This window comes from Carcharodon carcharias, chromosome 1, assembly GCF_017639515.1.
Source record: "Carcharodon carcharias isolate sCarCar2 chromosome 1, sCarCar2.pri, whole genome shotgun sequence".
Taxonomy (NCBI): Eukaryota; Metazoa; Chordata; class Chondrichthyes; order Lamniformes; family Lamnidae; genus Carcharodon; species Carcharodon carcharias.
The window spans coordinates 105,317,959-105,335,473 of NC_054467.1; the positions used below are offsets into that span (position 1 = coordinate 105,317,959).

Genomic DNA, 17,515 nt, shown 5'->3' on the forward strand with positions numbered 1-17,515 from the left:
CCAACAAATATACATTTATTGAATCCTCTGCTGTCAAATAGAAGTCTTAATTCCCTTTCACACTGGTAACTGCTTTGCAAAAAATCTAGCATTATAATGTGAGAGAATTCCAGGACCATCACATTATTAAAAATTCACTCAGTTAATTTTAAGTGTTTTTCAAGTATATTTCATAAATTGTGGAATTTGGCATGTTTGATTTACATTTAATTTTATTAATACTACTTGCAGCAGAAAACAATGACAGGTATTTTCAGTTGTCTTTCCAACAACATCAACAACAAAAAAATACTGAGCTGAAAGGGACATGCATTTGAAAATAAACTTATTAAACCAAACTGTAAAATTCTCAAACCTGAAGCAGGTATCTTGTGTTCCTCTGTCCATACAGAAGTCTGTATTCAAGTCATCCCTAAAAATGAAACAACATGGGATAAAAGTAATGTAAAATTCACGCAACTTTCTAATTTCACAGCTACCAATATTAAGATTATTTTTTGGCTTAAATGGTCATTGCATATTGTTTTCATTGAAATAAATATAGAATTGATCATTAATAGATTTTCCCTCTACTTAGAAATCTAACACTTAAAGCGTGCAAAATAGATTTCTTTCTTAAACAGCCACTCTACCACTGTTAATTTATGAAAGATCATGGTCAAAATTTTCCCCCCATTGGGGGGGAAAGTGCGGGAGCGGGCGTGGGCGGGTGGCCCTCTGCACTGCCATTTTTCATGGGCTGGCCAATTAAGGCCTGCCCAGCATGACGTCCGCACAGAAGCGCTGTGCGCTCCCTGTGCAGGCTGGGTGGGGGGGGAATGGCAAATGCGGAAGTGACTAAGTGCTGCCTCAAGGAGATTGGTTCCCAAAGGGGAAAAGTGATTCTTTCAAAAATTTCATTTACCATCCATGTCCCCTCATGTGACAATGTCACATGAGTTGGGACATGGACATAACTTTAGGTAAAAGTTAATCTTAATTTTTTAATTCAGTCATGAAACCTCCTCCCGCCCGTGGATGAGATTTCATGCTTTTTCAAGTGGCCGCCAGTGCTCCCGACCTGCCCGCCAACCTTAAGGTTGGATGGGCAGGTCCACTTATTGCTTTAATTGCTTATTGAATGGACTCAATAGGCCGTTGACAGGTTGGCAGGTGCACAGCTGACTCGGCTGTGCCCCCACCGACCTGAAAATGCAAATGACGCAGGATAATGTCGGGAGTTCTGCCCGACATAATTTCGCATCATTTTACATGTTGGCGAGCAGGCCCTGCCCCCACTCGCCGACGGGAAAATTCTTGCCCATAAGTATGTAAGGAGGTATATGGTACAAAAATCGAGATTTCCATATTGATAGAAGAGACTGGAAGTGTGGCAAAGCAAAGAATGACATGCAAAGCATCTAGAGGCAGAAGGATGTAGAGCTTCCAGTGAACAGGGCCAATAAAATGCAAATATAATTAATTAGGGTAAATTCATTGCATACTTGGGTGGAGGTGGGGGGTGGAGCAGGAATGGCCACTCCACTTAAAATGACAATATTCAGAAATTGGGCTACAACATTAGCATTGTTTTCCCAATCTGTGCTCTAGTCATCCAAACTGCCATGGGGTACCTGTGTGGTGAGCTTACCATATTAAGAAATCAAGGTGGTGGGATACCAAAGCGAAAAATAAAGTAAAATAAAAGATAAGGTAAACTAGGAAGAAACAATTTCAAAACATTTAGTATAGGCAGAAGGACTTAAATAGGCAGTATGCATTAAGTGGAATAGTGGTGCTGCATATTGATCAGAAAAAAGATTGGTGAGTTAATTCAAACCATCAATTTGCTTTACGGCAAGAAAGAAAATGGTAAACAGGTAACCATTTGCATTAGTTGAGAGGAAGAATGCAATTCAAAAGAAGTGATATTGTTACTGATTAGACTAGATTGGAAATAATTTAGGAAAGATATTTTTGCTCGAGAAAGAGATAGAGAAAGAGAGAGAGAAAGACAGAGAGAGAGATCAGTGTAAAGACAACCAGGATGCTCAACCATGTCTCATGAACCAAAGTTATGAGGAAGGATTGAGCATGTTGTTCTTGGAAAAGAGCTTTAGGGTTAGCCTAATAAAGTTTTTAACGTTTGGAAGGGACTTGATAAAATTGATCAGACATTGTACACAATGACAAAAGATACAAAAACCAGGGAATATAAACTTCAAAAAATCCAAAAATTAGAATGAAAACAATGCAGTAGAATTTCTGCTAATTTCCAGTGCTAGGTGCCCAAAATCTGCAAAATCAGTGCAAATGATCAAGGAATTTCAAGCAATACAGCCAGAGCAAATTAAGTTTCCACAATTTTTATGCTAGGTCATAAAATATTGCGCGGGAAGCTGCCCCCCCCAGACACAAAACCAGCCATGACACCAGATCAAACGAATCAGTGGAAAATTTCATCTAATTGTATTAATTTGTGGGAGCTCGTAAAAATAAGTTGTTTTTCTCTTCTCAGCACAAAGGCACTACTATGCACCAAAAAGCTTTTTATATATTTTTTAAAAACTTACTAAGAAACTGACTACATACACCAATTAAACCAGTTAATGGTTCGTTATAACTTTTTAAAATTATTTTTAGTTATTTAAAATCAGGTTACACATAGGTGATTTACTGAACATGTTAACAATGCTTTTTTTGTGACAAAGCCACTTTTAGCTTTAGTAATAAAACAACACCAGCTTATCACTCTTAAATAAATCAAAGGATATTTTTAATGCAAAAAAATTATGTTTTTAATCACTGACTGCACTTCTACATTCATAAGATTTTATGTTCAGCAATATGTAAATTTGTTTGTGCAGAAACTTGAACTAAAAGTTATATTTAGAAAGTTAGCCAAAGAGCGCAATTTGCAACTGGATCGCTAATTGTGCCCAAAGTGGAAACACTTCCCAGAGTTTACGCTAAGAGTTACTTCGGAATTCTTGCTGTGAATGCTGTATTGAAAGGTTTTCTGTGTTTAAAACAAAATTTGGTGGCCTGACTAGGACACGAGAAAACCTAGAAACATTCTAAGAATAGGAAAATTGTGGGCCAATGGAATGAAAATGTAGCACCTTATTTATGTTCTGAAAAAGATCACAGTTCAACTGATGTCAACATTCAGAACAAAAAAAAATTAACCAAGAGGCATGTAAAGGAAGGATCATGCGGCTCTGAATAGGCTACTATATCCATGGCATGGCAGCATCAGCGGAGAAGAAAAGAGTTGACTTTTCAAGTCCTCATGACCCTTCAACAGAACTGAGTGAATATAAGGAGAGGGGTGAAATATAAGCTGGTTTAAGGTGCGGTGGGAGGGAGAGAAGTAGGGGGGTTGTGGTTGTAGGGACAAGCAAGCAGTGATAGGAGCAGATAATCAAAAGATGTCACAGACAAAAGAACAAAGAGGTGTTGAAGCTGGTGATATTATCTAAACAAATGTGCTAATTAAGAATGGATGGCAGGGCACTCAAGGTACAGTTCTAGTGGGGGTGGGGTGGAAAGACTAGCAGGGCATAAAAGATTGAAAGATAATGGAAATAGGTGGGAAAAGAAAAATCTACATAAATTATTAGAAAAAAACAAAAGGAAGGGGGAAGAAACGGAAAGGGGGAAAAGGAGTGGGGATGGAGGAGGGAGTTCAACATCTAAAGTTGTTGAATTCAATATTCAGTCTGGAAGGCTGTAAAGTGCCTAGTCGGAAGACGAGGTGCTGTTCCTCCAGTTTGCGTTGGGCTTCACTGGAACAATGCAGCAAGCCAAGGACAGACATGTGGGCAAGAGAGCAGGGTGGAGTCTTAAAATGGCAAGCGACAGGGAGGTTTGGGTCTTTCTTGCGGACAGACCACAGGTGTCCTGCAAAGCGGTCGCCCAGTTTACGTTTGGTTTCTCCAATGTAGATGAGACCACATTGGGAGCAATGAATGCAATTGACTAAGTTGGGGGAAATGCAAGTGAAATGCTGCTTCACTTGAAAGGAGTGTTTGGGCCCTTGGACGGTGAGGAGAGAGGAAGTGAAGGGGCAGGTGTTGCATCTTTTGCGTGGGCATGGGGAGGTGCCACAGGTGGGGGTTGAGGAGTAGGGGGTGATGGAGGAGTGGATCAGGGTGTCTCGGAGGGAACGATCCCTACGGAATGCCACCGGGGGGCTGAAGGGAAGATGAGTTTGGTGGTGGCATCATGCTGGAGTTGGCAGAAATGGTGGAGGATGATCCTTTGAATGCGGAGGCTAGTGGGGTGATAAGTGAGGACAAGGGGGGACCCTATCATGTTTCTGGGAGGGAGGAGAAGGCGTGAGGGCGGATGCATGGGAGATGGGCCAGACGTGGTTGAGGGCCCTGTCAACGACCGTGGGTGGAAAACCTTGGTTAAGGAAGAAGGAGGACATGTCAGAGGAACTGTTTTTGAAGGTAGCATCATCAGAACAGATGCGACGGAGGCGAAGGAACTGAGAGAATGGGATGGAGTCCTTACAGGAAGTGGGGTGTGAGGAGCTGTAGTCGAGGTAGCTGTGGGAGTCTGACATTTCCGCCAACTCCAGCATGATACCACCACCAAACACATCTTCCCTTTACACCCCCTGGCGGCATTCCATAGGGATCGTTCCCTCCGAGACACCCTGGTCCACTCCTCCATCAACCCCTACTCCTCAACCCCCACCTATGGCACCTCCCCATGCCCACGCAAAAGATGCAACACCTGCCCCTTCACTTCCTCTCTCCTCACCGTCCAAGGGCCCAAACACTCCTTACAAGTGAAGCAGCATTTCACTTGCATTTCCCCCAACTTAGTCTACTGCATCCGTTGCTCCCAATGCGGTCTCATTTACATTGGAGAGACCAAACGTAAACTGGGTGACCGCTTTGCAGAACACCTGCGGTCTGTCCACAAGAAAGACCCAAACCTCCCTGTCGCTTGCCATTTTAACACTCCACCCTGCTCTCTTGCCACATGTCTGTCCTTGGCTTGCTGCATTGTTCCAGTGAAGCCCAACGCAAACTGGAGGAACAGCACCTCATCTTCCGACTAGGCACTTTACAGCCTTTCGAACTGAATATTGAATTCAACAACTTTAGATGTTGAACTCCCTCCTCCATCCCCACCCCCTTTCCGTTTCTTCCTCCTTCCTTTTGTTTTTTTCTAATAATTTATGTAGATTTTTCTTTTCCCACCTATTTCCATTATTTTTAAATCTTTTATGCCCTGCTAGTCTTTCCACCCCACCCCCACTAGAACTGTACCTTGAGTGCCCTGCCATCCATTCTTAATTAGCACATTCGTTTAGATAATATCACCAGCTTCAACACCTCTTTGTTCTTTTGTCTGTGACATCTTTTGATTATCTGCTCCTATCACTGCTTGCTTGTCCCTACAACCACACCACCCCCCCCACCCCACCTTAAACCAGCTTATTTTTCACCCTTCTCCTAATATTCACTCAGTTCTGTTGAAGGGTCACGAGGACTCGAAACTTCAACTCTTTTCTTCTCTGCCGATGCTGCCAGACCTGCTGAGTTTTTCTGTTTTTGTTTTGGATTTCCAGCATCCGCAGTTTTTTGTTTTCATATCCATGGCATGTTGGATACAATGTGTGAGGGATTTAATTTTGCTAACATTTTAGCAACTATTGGAAGTAGCATTTGAATAATCTGAGTAGCGATCGACCACTTTATATGAAGTCCAGGGATTCCAACTACAAGAGTCAAACAGCTAAGATCCATAGACAAAGGAAGAAGTAAGCAAGAATTGCTACTTGACCTCACTATATTTGTGTATATAATATCAATGGTTTGGGAATGTTATAGTTCCAGTTTCAATATTATGAAACCTAGTGAAATATCAAAATAAAATTTATACCTTGGAAAAAACTTTTCCAAAAAAGATTGATTTAAGCATACTGAACTGCAACATTGATGAACATGTTAATAGGTACTCGACACCATGTATATAAAAAGGCAATAAAATAAAGTTTTACTTACAAAGATTTATAAGATCAATCTAGCAAATAATGCAGGATTGACTGTATTTTTCTACTTCAATAGAGGGGCAGCAGAAAAAGTATCCTAGAATGCATCATGACAGCCTGAAGAAGACCCTTTCTCATTTGGCAAACAGCCTCACAAAGTTCAATAAGATTTGGATTATCTATACCTACCATGTGATGTGAATTTATCCAAATGATAATTCTAAATGAGAATGCTCAGCTCCAATGAGAATGCCCCTTTCCATGAATTATATGACCTGCTGTCATAAGAGGTGACAATAATGTCAATAGAAATGTGGGACAGCATGCTTTAATAATACTGTTCAGAGAAGTAAATATGGAATATGGCTTTTCCAAGCACCCCTGAAATTGAAATTCTGTTAAATTTAAACTAATTTAACAAATTTAATGCTGCTCCATTATGACCAAACAATGAAACATAGCAAGTGTCTGAATCTTACACAGCATGCATATTCCTTGATGTTTGTTCTCCTTCACATTCAGTGTAATTTACACTACTTGGTCTGTTGCACCCATCACAGACTGTACTCTTAAGGTCCATTAGAATATTTTTTAGTTCAGGGTTCAAGTCCTCTTGAAGACCACTGGTCCTGGACACTGCCTGAAGTTTATAAAAAGAAGAAAAGTTATAATTGGGATTTATTTGAAAAGCTAATAAAAATTTTCATTTTAACCATTTAGACAGTAAACAGGAGGAATGGATTGGTGGTCCTTTGTAGGAGCCGCCCGATTTTCATTTCCATTGATTCCAAGTTCTATAATGGGCAAGCAATCCACTCCCTCAGTTTACCATCCAAGTGGTGAAGGCATAATGATTCCCATTGTTGCAAGCTTTTTGAAAAGCTCACTTACTATTGTAATTGGCTTTAACCTTCTTGAAGCCTTAATCCATAACTTTACATTGTGTGAAATGTCCTGCTATAGGTTCATAAGTTTCTAACAAAATTTCAATGAAAAAGTACACACAACACTTCTTAGTTTGTTGCATCAATGCACTTACTCCATGACCTGACATCGACCTATTGCAAGTACAGTGAATGCCTGCTTTCTGGAAACTTACACTTCTCAGCATAAAATATTAAGTATTTTGGGGTAAAAATAATGCAAGAGGATAAAACAAGTGTTCATGTATGAATGTTATCATCAAGAAGATTGAAGCGCTCATAGGATCTAATTTTGTCTTCCAATATTTATGCCCTTAAATAAATCGACAATTGCAATGGGGGGAGAGATAAAAATATATCCATGTATTTTCCATGATTGACATATTCAATTAAATAGCAGTAATTTGTCATTGTGCATGGATATTGACATCTTTGCCTAGGTATTGTTACAACATCTGGGTATCTCTAGCGGTAGATTGGAAGCCAGCAATACTGCAAACACAAGCACAAGCTGCATATTAAGAATATAAGAAATAGGAACAGAAGACAGCCATATTGCCCATCAAGATTGATTCACCACTCAATCAGATCATGGTTGAATTTCTGCATCAACTCCACTTTACCGTCCTATTCCCATATACTCTGATTCGTTTATTTATTGTCCATAAATCTATCAATCTCAGTAGAAACAAAGAAAATTTCCAGCATAGAAAGAGGTTATGTGGTCCACTGTACCTGAAAGAGAGCTATCCAGCCTAAATCTACTTTTAGCTCTTGGTCCATAGCTCTGTAGGTTAAGGCATTTCAAATGCACATCCAAGTTAAATGAGAAGAGGGTTTCTGCTTCCAACGCCCTTTCAGGCAGTAAGTTTTACACCCACCACCACCCTGAAAAAAATCTCAATTCCCCTCTAATCCTTCTGTCAATTACTTTAAATTTATGACCCCAGTAATTAACCTCCCTTCTAAGGGAAATAGGTCCTTCCTATCCACACTATCTAGGCTCTTCATGATTGCATACACCACAACAAAATTGACCCTCAGCCTCCTCTGTTCCCCAGAAAAAATCCTACCCTATTTCATCTTTCCTCACAGATAAAATTTTCCGCTCCTGACAACATCCTCTCAAATCTCCTCTGCACCTACTCCAGTTTGATCACTTTCTTCCAGTAATGTGATGACCAGAACCATTCACAGTATTCTAGCGGCGGCCTAGTTTTACACAGTTCTAGCATAACCTCCCTACTCTTATATTCTATGCTTTGGCTAAGAAAGGAAAGTATCTGTGTAAGCCTTTCTATCCACCTTATCCATGTCCTATTGCCACCAGGGTGCCTTGAACATGCACACCAAAGTCCCTCTGTTCCTCTACACTTCTCAGTATCCTATCATTTATGGTGTATTCCCTTGTCTTGTTTTTCCTCCCAAATGCACTACTTCATACTTCTCTGGATTGAATTCATTTGTGACTTTTCTGCCCACCTAACCGGTTCATTGATATCTTTATGCAGTCTACAGCTTTATTCCTCATAATCAACCACATAACAAAATTATGCATTATCTGCAAACTTCTTAATAATGCTCTCTACATTTAAACCTAAATCATTCAGATGTACCATAAGAAGCAAAAGACCTAGTACTGAGCAGTGCAGAACTCCACTGGAAACAAGCTTCCAGTCACAAAAACACCTGTTGAAAATTAGTCTTTGCTTCCTACCACTGAATCAATTTTGGATCTAACTTATCATTTTTCCTTAGGTTCCATGGAATTTTCCTTTTCTGATCAGTTTTCCATGTGGGAACTTGTCAAAAGGCTTTTAAAAATTCACAGAGATTACATCAAATCCGCTACTGTCATCAACCCTCGCTGTTACCTTCTCAAAAAATTCAGTCAGATTTGCCCTTCCCTTAACAAATCCATGCTGACTGATTAATCTGTGTCTTTCTAATTCACAATTTATACTGTTCCTCAGAACTTTTTCCAATAATTTGCTCACCAGCGAGAGCATTTTATCATTCTTTTTATCATGGCTGAGCATTCTTAGTCTTCTGTGGTAGAGAATTCCAAAGATTCACAATCCTCTCAATGAAGAAATATTTTCTTATCTCAGTCCTAAATAGTCAACTCCTAATTTTGAGACTGAGCCCTAGTTCTAAACTCCCTAGCCAGAGGGAATAGCCTCTCAGCACCTATCCTGTGAAGCCCTCTAAGAATTTTACACATTTCAATGAGATCACCTCTCATTCTCCTAAACCCCAAAGAATCCAATCCACTCAATCTCTCATCTTAGGTCAGCCATTTCATCCCAGGAATCAGTCTAGTTAGCCTTTATTGCACCCCTTCTAATGCAAGTGTATCCTTCCTTCAGTAAGGAGAAGAAAACTGTACATAGTACAGGTGCTCCAGGTGTGGCCTTATATAAATTGCAGCAAGTCTTCCTTACTCTCATACTGCAACTCCCTTGCAGTAAGGGCTAACATGCTATTTGCTTCCCTAACTGCTTGTTGTACCTCCATGTTAACTTTCTATGATTCATATGCAAAGATCCCCAAATCCCTCTGAATACCAACATTTACTAGTATCTCACCCTTTAAAAAATATTCTGCTTTTCCATTCTCCCTGCCAGTGGATATTTTTACACTTTCCCAGCTTGTACTTCATCTGCCACCTTCTTGTCCAATAAATTAACCTGTCCATATCCCTTTGCAGCCTGTTTATGTCCACCTCACAGCTTACTTTCCCACCTAGCTGTGTATTATCAGCAAACTTAGTTATATCACACTTGGTCCCTCATCCAAGTCATTGATACAGATTGTAAATAGTTGAGACCTGAGCAGATTCTTGCAAAATTCCACAAGATATACCTGAAATCAAAACCAGTTAGGATTTATTTCCTTCTTATTCATCTTAAAATAGGCATTAACACTATCAATAGCTTGTCCTGAAAATTTCTGCAAAAGATAAACCCTAACGAATATTATAATTGATGTCTGAATAAGTTACACTTCCTCATACATTGGTACAGAATTTGTTGTAATAGTTATATTTGCAACAGACTCCATAATTTCGGCTGTTGTGCACCCTATTGAGTGCGATCTTCCAGTGGTGCATTTACACCAAAATTTGCTGGATAACCAATTAGAACAAATCATAGTGAACATAGGAGTGGAGCAGAAGTAGTGCAGTCAATGGCTAAAATAAAAGCTCATTGGGGCATGATGATATTCAAGCACAGAAGTATTTAAAATAGATGTTTAAAGGCTGAACTGATGGACAGAAACAACCACAAATGTAAATTGAGAGATATTTGTTTTATGTCTATCCTAAATCTGTCTGATTGGTTAATTACTTTCCCACTGAGGTTGTATGAAAAATACGAAAACCAGAGGCTTTAACCTACATTCCTTGAAAGAATAAAAGAAAAGCTGTTTGAAAAATATGTAGTCCTTTTTCTGACTTGCTACTTGAAAGATATTGGACATAGGCTACTAAACACCATATTCAGAACAAACGGAATTCTTCCAATATAGGATATATATTCACAGCTCATAATGCAGCAGTCTCCTCTACAATGGGGAGATTATAAGCAGATTGGGTAATCACTTTGCAGGACCCCTCTCCTCTATTCAGTCCATAAGCGTAACCCTGAGCTTCTAGTTGTCCATCATTTTAATTTCCTGACAAACTCCTACCATAATTTCAATGTCCTCGGTCTCCCATGCTGTCCCAGTGAAGCTCAAAGTAAGCTTGAGGATCAGAATCAAATCTTTTGATTAGGCATTTTACAACCTTCCAGACTCAACACAGAGTTCAACAATTTCACAATTTCATAAAATCTGCCCCCATTTTTTTGGACTGCAACTATTACTGATGTTTCTGCTAGACCCATTTATATCTCCACTAGACCTATCATTTGTTTCTTTACTTGCCCCATTATCATTTTCTTCTGTCTTGCACCATCACCTCTTATCTCTTTTAATCTCTCCTGCCTTCCAACCTATCACAAACTTTCCCTTTTATTCTCTCCCACCAACATCTCCTCCACCCCATTTCCCTGCCTCTGCACTTACTTAAAATCTGTTTCTCTCTCCACAGATGCTGCCAGACCTGCTGAGTATTTCCAGTATTTTCTAATTTTCTTCCATGGCATTCTCACTTGACATTTTATTTTGATCAGGTCAACTTGCAAATTCATTTGACCAAAATGGTGAACCATGTTTTGGACAGTCATTAATTGATTTTGTTGGTATCCTTTCTATTAATACAGCCTTTGAGCTGAAGTAAATGCTGGTTGTTCAAATAGTCAAACTTTAAAATTATCAATGAGATGGGCTCTTGGTTCCGTGTCTGAATAGTTATTTGTTGCTGCGTCTGCAGTTCTGCGAGGGAAATCACAGCTACAAAGTCCGCTTCAGGTGTTGATGATGAATGTTTACTACAATTCAGTTTAATTGTCCCATTGTTCATTGGTGTAAGCACTCCATTGCTCTGTTGACTTTCCAATTTGGTTTGGATTCCCTGAATGGTCAAACTGCATCACTGAACATCAGCTCCTTCCCAGGCTTATGGCCCATTATTCTTTCTCAGTCGATCGACAAGACAAAAAGATTTCACCAAACTTTTCAGTCAGTGCAATTGTGTGGCAGAACAGGAATGAACCAGGGGAAAATAGCAGCTGACAGCCTGCCCCATTACCCTGATGCCATCATGTAAAGAAGAGGTAGCTGAAAGATCTGCTGTGGGGAAATCTGAACTTCTAGATGATCCATGAATCTTTAAACTGCTATCCCCACAGGGCCAGTTGCACTCTAAGTACCCTCATAAGGGGTAAAAGAAGTTATTTACAGCAAGGTTATGGTCCTGGAAAATAAAAGTGCATTTATTAAATGGATTATGAAAGATGAACGCTTACAGAGGAGAGGTATCCTGATGATGGCCGGGAGGATGATGGATTAACACAAACTGGAGGGGAATAGACTCGAGCATTTGAACATTGACCAAGAGTAGTACTAAAACCTGGACCTTGGAGCTCCTTTAAAACAAAGATATTATACAAAATTATAATAGAAGGTTAGCAGTGTATACTTTTTAAAAAAGTAAAAATATATTGTAATATATTGCAAAAAGCATTAGTATTTGATTGATTTTGATAACACTGTGTTTTACCTAATATGAAAACAAGTAATAAGATATTGCATTAAAAAGGAAAGGGGATAACAGAATGGATGCATTCTCCCACTGAAACCCTGGAACTGAACACTGAAAGGTGCACAAAACAATCTATGTTGATTTGCCTTCCAACGTTTTGTGTGATAATGCTACTTGCCTTTGCTCAGTGTTTCCTCCAGTGGAACAGCCAAGTTCCAGTGCAAACAGGTAAGGCTTTATACTTCTACTTATATTTGTTTCAGTGTATCTGGCTATATAAATTAATTCAAATAAAGGAATCCAGATACAGCTTGATCAGCAGCAACCAAGCACACCATTGGTTAAATGTAGTTAACTCTTGATTCATCATTGATTCACAATGTACCTACGCCAAATGGACTGCAGTGATTCAAGGAGGCCGCTCACCACCAGCTTCTTAAAGACATTCAGGGATTGACAATAAATGCTAGCGTTGCCAGTGATGCCCACATTTCATGAACAAATAAACCAAAATAGTAACCTGATGTACTATTAACTATTTTATTACTTTAATTTTGTGTCATTAAGGTTAAGTCAATTGCCAATTTAAATAAGTATAGCAAAACTTTGCTGTGGAATTAAAACACAGCATTAAGAGTTCAATTTATTTCAGTTCAGAATTAGTGACATACCCTCAGCTAGGATGAACTTGATACAGCATATTGGTAATATTCTGTTTGAAGGATTACAGCATGTGCTTTAATCCTGTTAGTCCTTCATAGTTCATGGATAAAATAATACATAACACTGTTTAAGGCTACATCTTGGATGACAAGCAAATATCCTCCAATTCAATAGCAGTTTAAACATTACATCACAGTTCCACCCCACCCCCCCCCCCCACCTCCCACCAGCACCCCACCCCCATAAGTTAGTTCTTTTCTCATTTCATGCATTTTGAACGTACTTTTACTGTACAACTGCTTCACTGTACTGGAGCAATTTAAACATTTATTTACAGACTCCTGCTCAAACTTCGAGTAAATTACAGCAGAATTTCCCTTTTTAATTAAACAATATTAAAATATCGCTTAAACAATCAGGTCGAAAGACAACTCCACCTACCAAATCTTCCAATAGACGGCTTATTATTTAAATTGCCACGGAATTTTTCCACTTAAATAAGTCACCTGAGGGAGGCCAATAATTTGAAATAAAGCTTCCAAGAAAACATTAAAACTTTGAAATTTTTCCTTGGCCCCTTATGGCAATTAAGCAAAACTACAATGCATCAATCAAAACATTACAATATATATTTTCCACTTTTAGCCAGTGTATCTCAGATATTTCAAGGCCTCAGCAGGATTCGAATGATAATGCTGCCCGCAGTCTATGCCTATTTTTATCCTCATAGCTTTCAATCCCATTCTTAACCTTTTCAAACGTTATTCGTCAACATAGCAGTCAGTATGTTTAATAGAAGACTATTTCCTCACAACTGCAATACAGCATTGGTAAGCATGTTATTCCCTAATGTAACCTTTCATAGATTCTCACTTGTAATTGTAATATTAGGAATTAATCTGATTAACAACAATGAAAAAATGATTTTCTAATAGTATGTGGGCAGGATAACCATATGTGGAATGATTTCCTCAGCTCACTAAGTTTCGTGCAGTCAAAGATGTGCATAAAAACAGAGGAAATAGAGGAAATCTCTTCTTTGTGAGTGGAGTAACCAGGCTTTTAGTGCTGAATTTCAGTGTGAAACAGTAACTTTTGAAAAGGTGATGAACTGTTTAGTATTGGTCAAGTCATTTAGTGTCTCGGGTCAGTTCTGCCATTCAATAAGATCATAGCTAATCAGCGGGATTTTTCGCACCCGCCCACTGTCGAGATATTCTGGTCCTGCCGCAAGTCAATGGACTTCTGGCTGGGGTGCCGCCTCGCCCACAGCGGGTCCCACCCGCGACAGGGCCGGAAAATCCTGGCCAATATGTGACCTAGCTCCATATACCAACCTTTGCCCAGTACCTTTAGTAAGCAGAACTATTAAACTCAGATTTAAAATTAACGATTGACTCAGCACCAACCACCACTTGCGGAAGAAAATTCTAAACTTCTACCACCCTTTGTACGTAGAAGTGTTTCCTAACTTCATCCCTGAAAGATCTGACTCTAATATTTTGGCAATGTCCCCTTGTTCTAGATTCTCCAAATCAGAGAAAATAGTTTCTCCCAATCTACTCTATCAGTTCCCTTTAATTCCATGAAAACTTGGATTAAACCATCCCTTACCTGGCAAATAGACTTGTTTATGCAATTTCTCTTTGTGGTTTAATCTTCAGTCCAGATACCATTCTAGTAAATCTATGTGGCACTCCCTCAAAGGTTATTATATTTTTCCTAAGGTGCAGTGCCCAGACTAAACAGAGCACTTTCTCCTGGTGTAGTCCACTGGATATAAAGGTCAGCATTAGCTTTTTTGATTATTTTTTGCACTAGTCATGAGATTTTAATAATCTACATAAATGGACCCCTTGGCTCTTTGGGTTTTCACTGTTTAAAAAACACACTGGTCTATCCTTTTTTTAGGTCCAAAATGGATAATGCCACACTTGTCTTATATTGAAATCCATTTATATATTAATATCTCTTTGTAATTGTATACTTTCATTTACACTGCCTACATTGCCACCTATCTTTGTGTCATTGGCAGACTTAGATATGTGGTTCTCCATCCTATCATCTAAATCGTTAATAAATGCAGTGAATAGTTGTGCCCCAATACTAATCTCGGTGGGATACCACTGGTCACATAGAATCATAGAACCTCAGAGTGCAGAAGAGGCCCTTTGGCCCATTGAGTCTGCACTGACTCCTACCACCTGACCTACCAGCACTTGACCTATAGCCTTGAATGTTATGACGTGCCAAGTGCTCATCCAGGTACTTTTAAAGGATGTGAGGCAATGACAATTGACAATTAGATGTAGAGATATTGGGCAATATCCCGACTCTTCTCTCCTGCTGTCAGCTAATCTCCCAACCAGGTATAATTTGCTCTTAATTCCATGACCTTAAGCTTTCGCAAACAATGTTTTGACTTCTTCAAATGCCTTCCGAAAGTCCATATTGATAACATCCATAGGCATTGCTTGAAACAAAAATGGTCAAAGAAGCTGAACTCAAGGGAGGATGGGAGAGTGACTACCCTTGGCATCAAGGCAGCATTTGACTGAGTGTGACATCAAGGAGCCCTGGTAAAACTGGAGTCAATGGGAATTGGTTTGTGTGAGGGGGGGGGACTCCCCACTGGTTGGAGCACAAAGGTAGATGGTTGTGGTTGATAGAGGTCAATAATCTCAGCCCAATGACATTGCAGGCGCTACGCAGGTTAGTGTCCTAGGCTGAACCATCTTCAGCTTCTTCACCAATGACCTTCCCTCCATTCTAAGGTCAGAAGTGGGGATGTTCACTGATTTTTGCACCATGTTTAGTACCATTCATGATCCTCAGATATTGAAGCAGTCCTTGTCCATATGCAGCAGGACCTGGACAACATTCAGACTTGGGCTGATAAGTGGCAAGTCACATTCGTGCCACACAAGTGCCAGGCAATGACTATTTCCAACATGAGAGAATATACCTATCTCCCTTGCATCTCCATCACTGAATCCCCCACTATCAACATCCTGGGGGTTACCATTGACCAGAAACTGAGCTGGACCAACCATATAAATACTGTGGCTACAAGAGCAGGTCAGAGGCTTGGAATTCTGTGGTGAGTAACTCACCTCCTGACTCCCCAAAGCCTGTCTACCATCTACAAGGCACAAGCTGGGAGTGTGATGGAATATTTTCAACTTGCCTGGATGAGCGCAGCTCCAACAACACTCAAGAAGCTTATCACCATCGAGGGCAAAGCAGCCTGGTTGATCAGCACCCCATCTACCAACTTAACCATTTTCTCCCTTCACCATCAACTCACAGTGTCAGCAGTGTGTACCATATATAAGATGTACTGCAGCAACTCACCAAGGCTCCTTCGACAGTACCTTTCAAACCTGCACCAAATACCTAGGACAGGGGCAGCAGACGCATGGGCACACCACCATCTGCAAGTTCACCTCCAAGCCACAGACCATCCTGACTTGGAACTATATTGCTGTTCCATCACTATTGAGGGATCAAAATCTGGGAATTCCAGCAGCCCTGTGGGTGTACCTGCACCAGTTGGATTGCAGCAGTTAAAGAAAGCTGTTCACCCCCACCTCAAGGACATTTAGAGATCAGCAACAAAGGCTGGCCTTGCCAGTGATGCCCATATTCCTTGAAAGAATAAAAAAAATTTCCTCTGTCCACTTCTAGAGTAACTGCTTCAGAAACATTCAATCAGGTTGAAGAGGCATGAAGTACCTTTTACAAATCCATCTCTCTCTGATCAGCTCAAGATTTTCCGAGGTGTTCACACTCATCTTATTCTTAATGACGAACTCCTGTAATTTCCTGACAACAGATGCTAGGTTAACTGTCTATAATTACCTCCTTTCCCTCTCACCTATCTTAAATAGCAGAATGACATGCTCAATTATCTAAATACACAGTTAAGTGAGAGAACTTTGGAAGATTATAGTTAGTGCAATTACAATGTTCTCGCCTCCTTTTAAAAGCCTGGGATGGATAACATCTAGTCCTGGTATTCTGTCACTCTTTAGTGCCGTTATTTTTTTTAATTTGCTTATGTTTGCTTATGTAAATTTGCTTATGTTTGGGGAGTAAATTATGTTGAGTCTCTGATTCATTTTATACAATATCAGTTTCCTTGCAATGACCGGCATGCTATTCTCTTTCTATGTTGTAAATACTGATGCAAGTCCGGAGTGGGAAGGCTTGTGGACGGCCTTCCTTACCCGCCACCAATTAATGTCCCCAAGGTCCTTAAGCTGAAGGAAGGCCCATGCTGTCACTTAAGTCCCTGACAGGCACTTAATTCCAGCAGGCCTCCCACAACAGAGGCAACGCTGGGCTCCTGCTGGTTTTCCAGCTGATTGGTGAGATCCCCATTGCAAACATTAAATTCTGCCCAATATCTCATTAACCCATTGGCTGGGTCATGTGAGCCGAATGGATGACAGCTGCTGATGTGTTCTATGGCAAGCTTACTATTGGCACGAGACCCCCAGGTCGTCATGTCTATAATACAAGGATGCCTGCAAACGGGACTTAAAGTTGACTGGGATTGGAGACAATGCATGGGAAGTTCTTTTGGCTGACTGGAGTGCCTACAGGCTAGCAAGCAGGAAGGGCGTGGAAAAAGCGGGCGACAAAAGAAATGACCAGAGGTTGGTAAAAAGAGCCCGCCAGAAGGAAAAAAACATCAGTCAACCTCGGGCCAACACTACTCATCTGTGCCAGCTGCGGAAGGGACTGCCACTCATGAATCAGCCTCTACAGCCACAACAGATGATG

General features: G+C 40.2%; 1 protein-coding gene across 1 annotated transcript in view; it reads right to left on the bottom strand.

Annotated features, from left to right (window-relative positions):
• LOC121282549 (coiled-coil domain-containing protein 158-like) overlaps window positions 1-17,515 on the bottom strand; it is a 187,254-nt gene that overhangs the window by 33,042 nt on the left and 136,697 nt on the right. The window contains exons 19-20 of the mRNA XM_041196290.1: window positions 6,472-6,632; window positions 356-412 (exon numbers count right to left, since the gene is read on the bottom strand). Coding sequence (XP_041052224.1) covers window positions 356-412; window positions 6,472-6,632 — 218 coding nt within the window. The remainder of the gene's footprint in view (window positions 1-355; window positions 413-6,471; window positions 6,633-17,515) is intronic.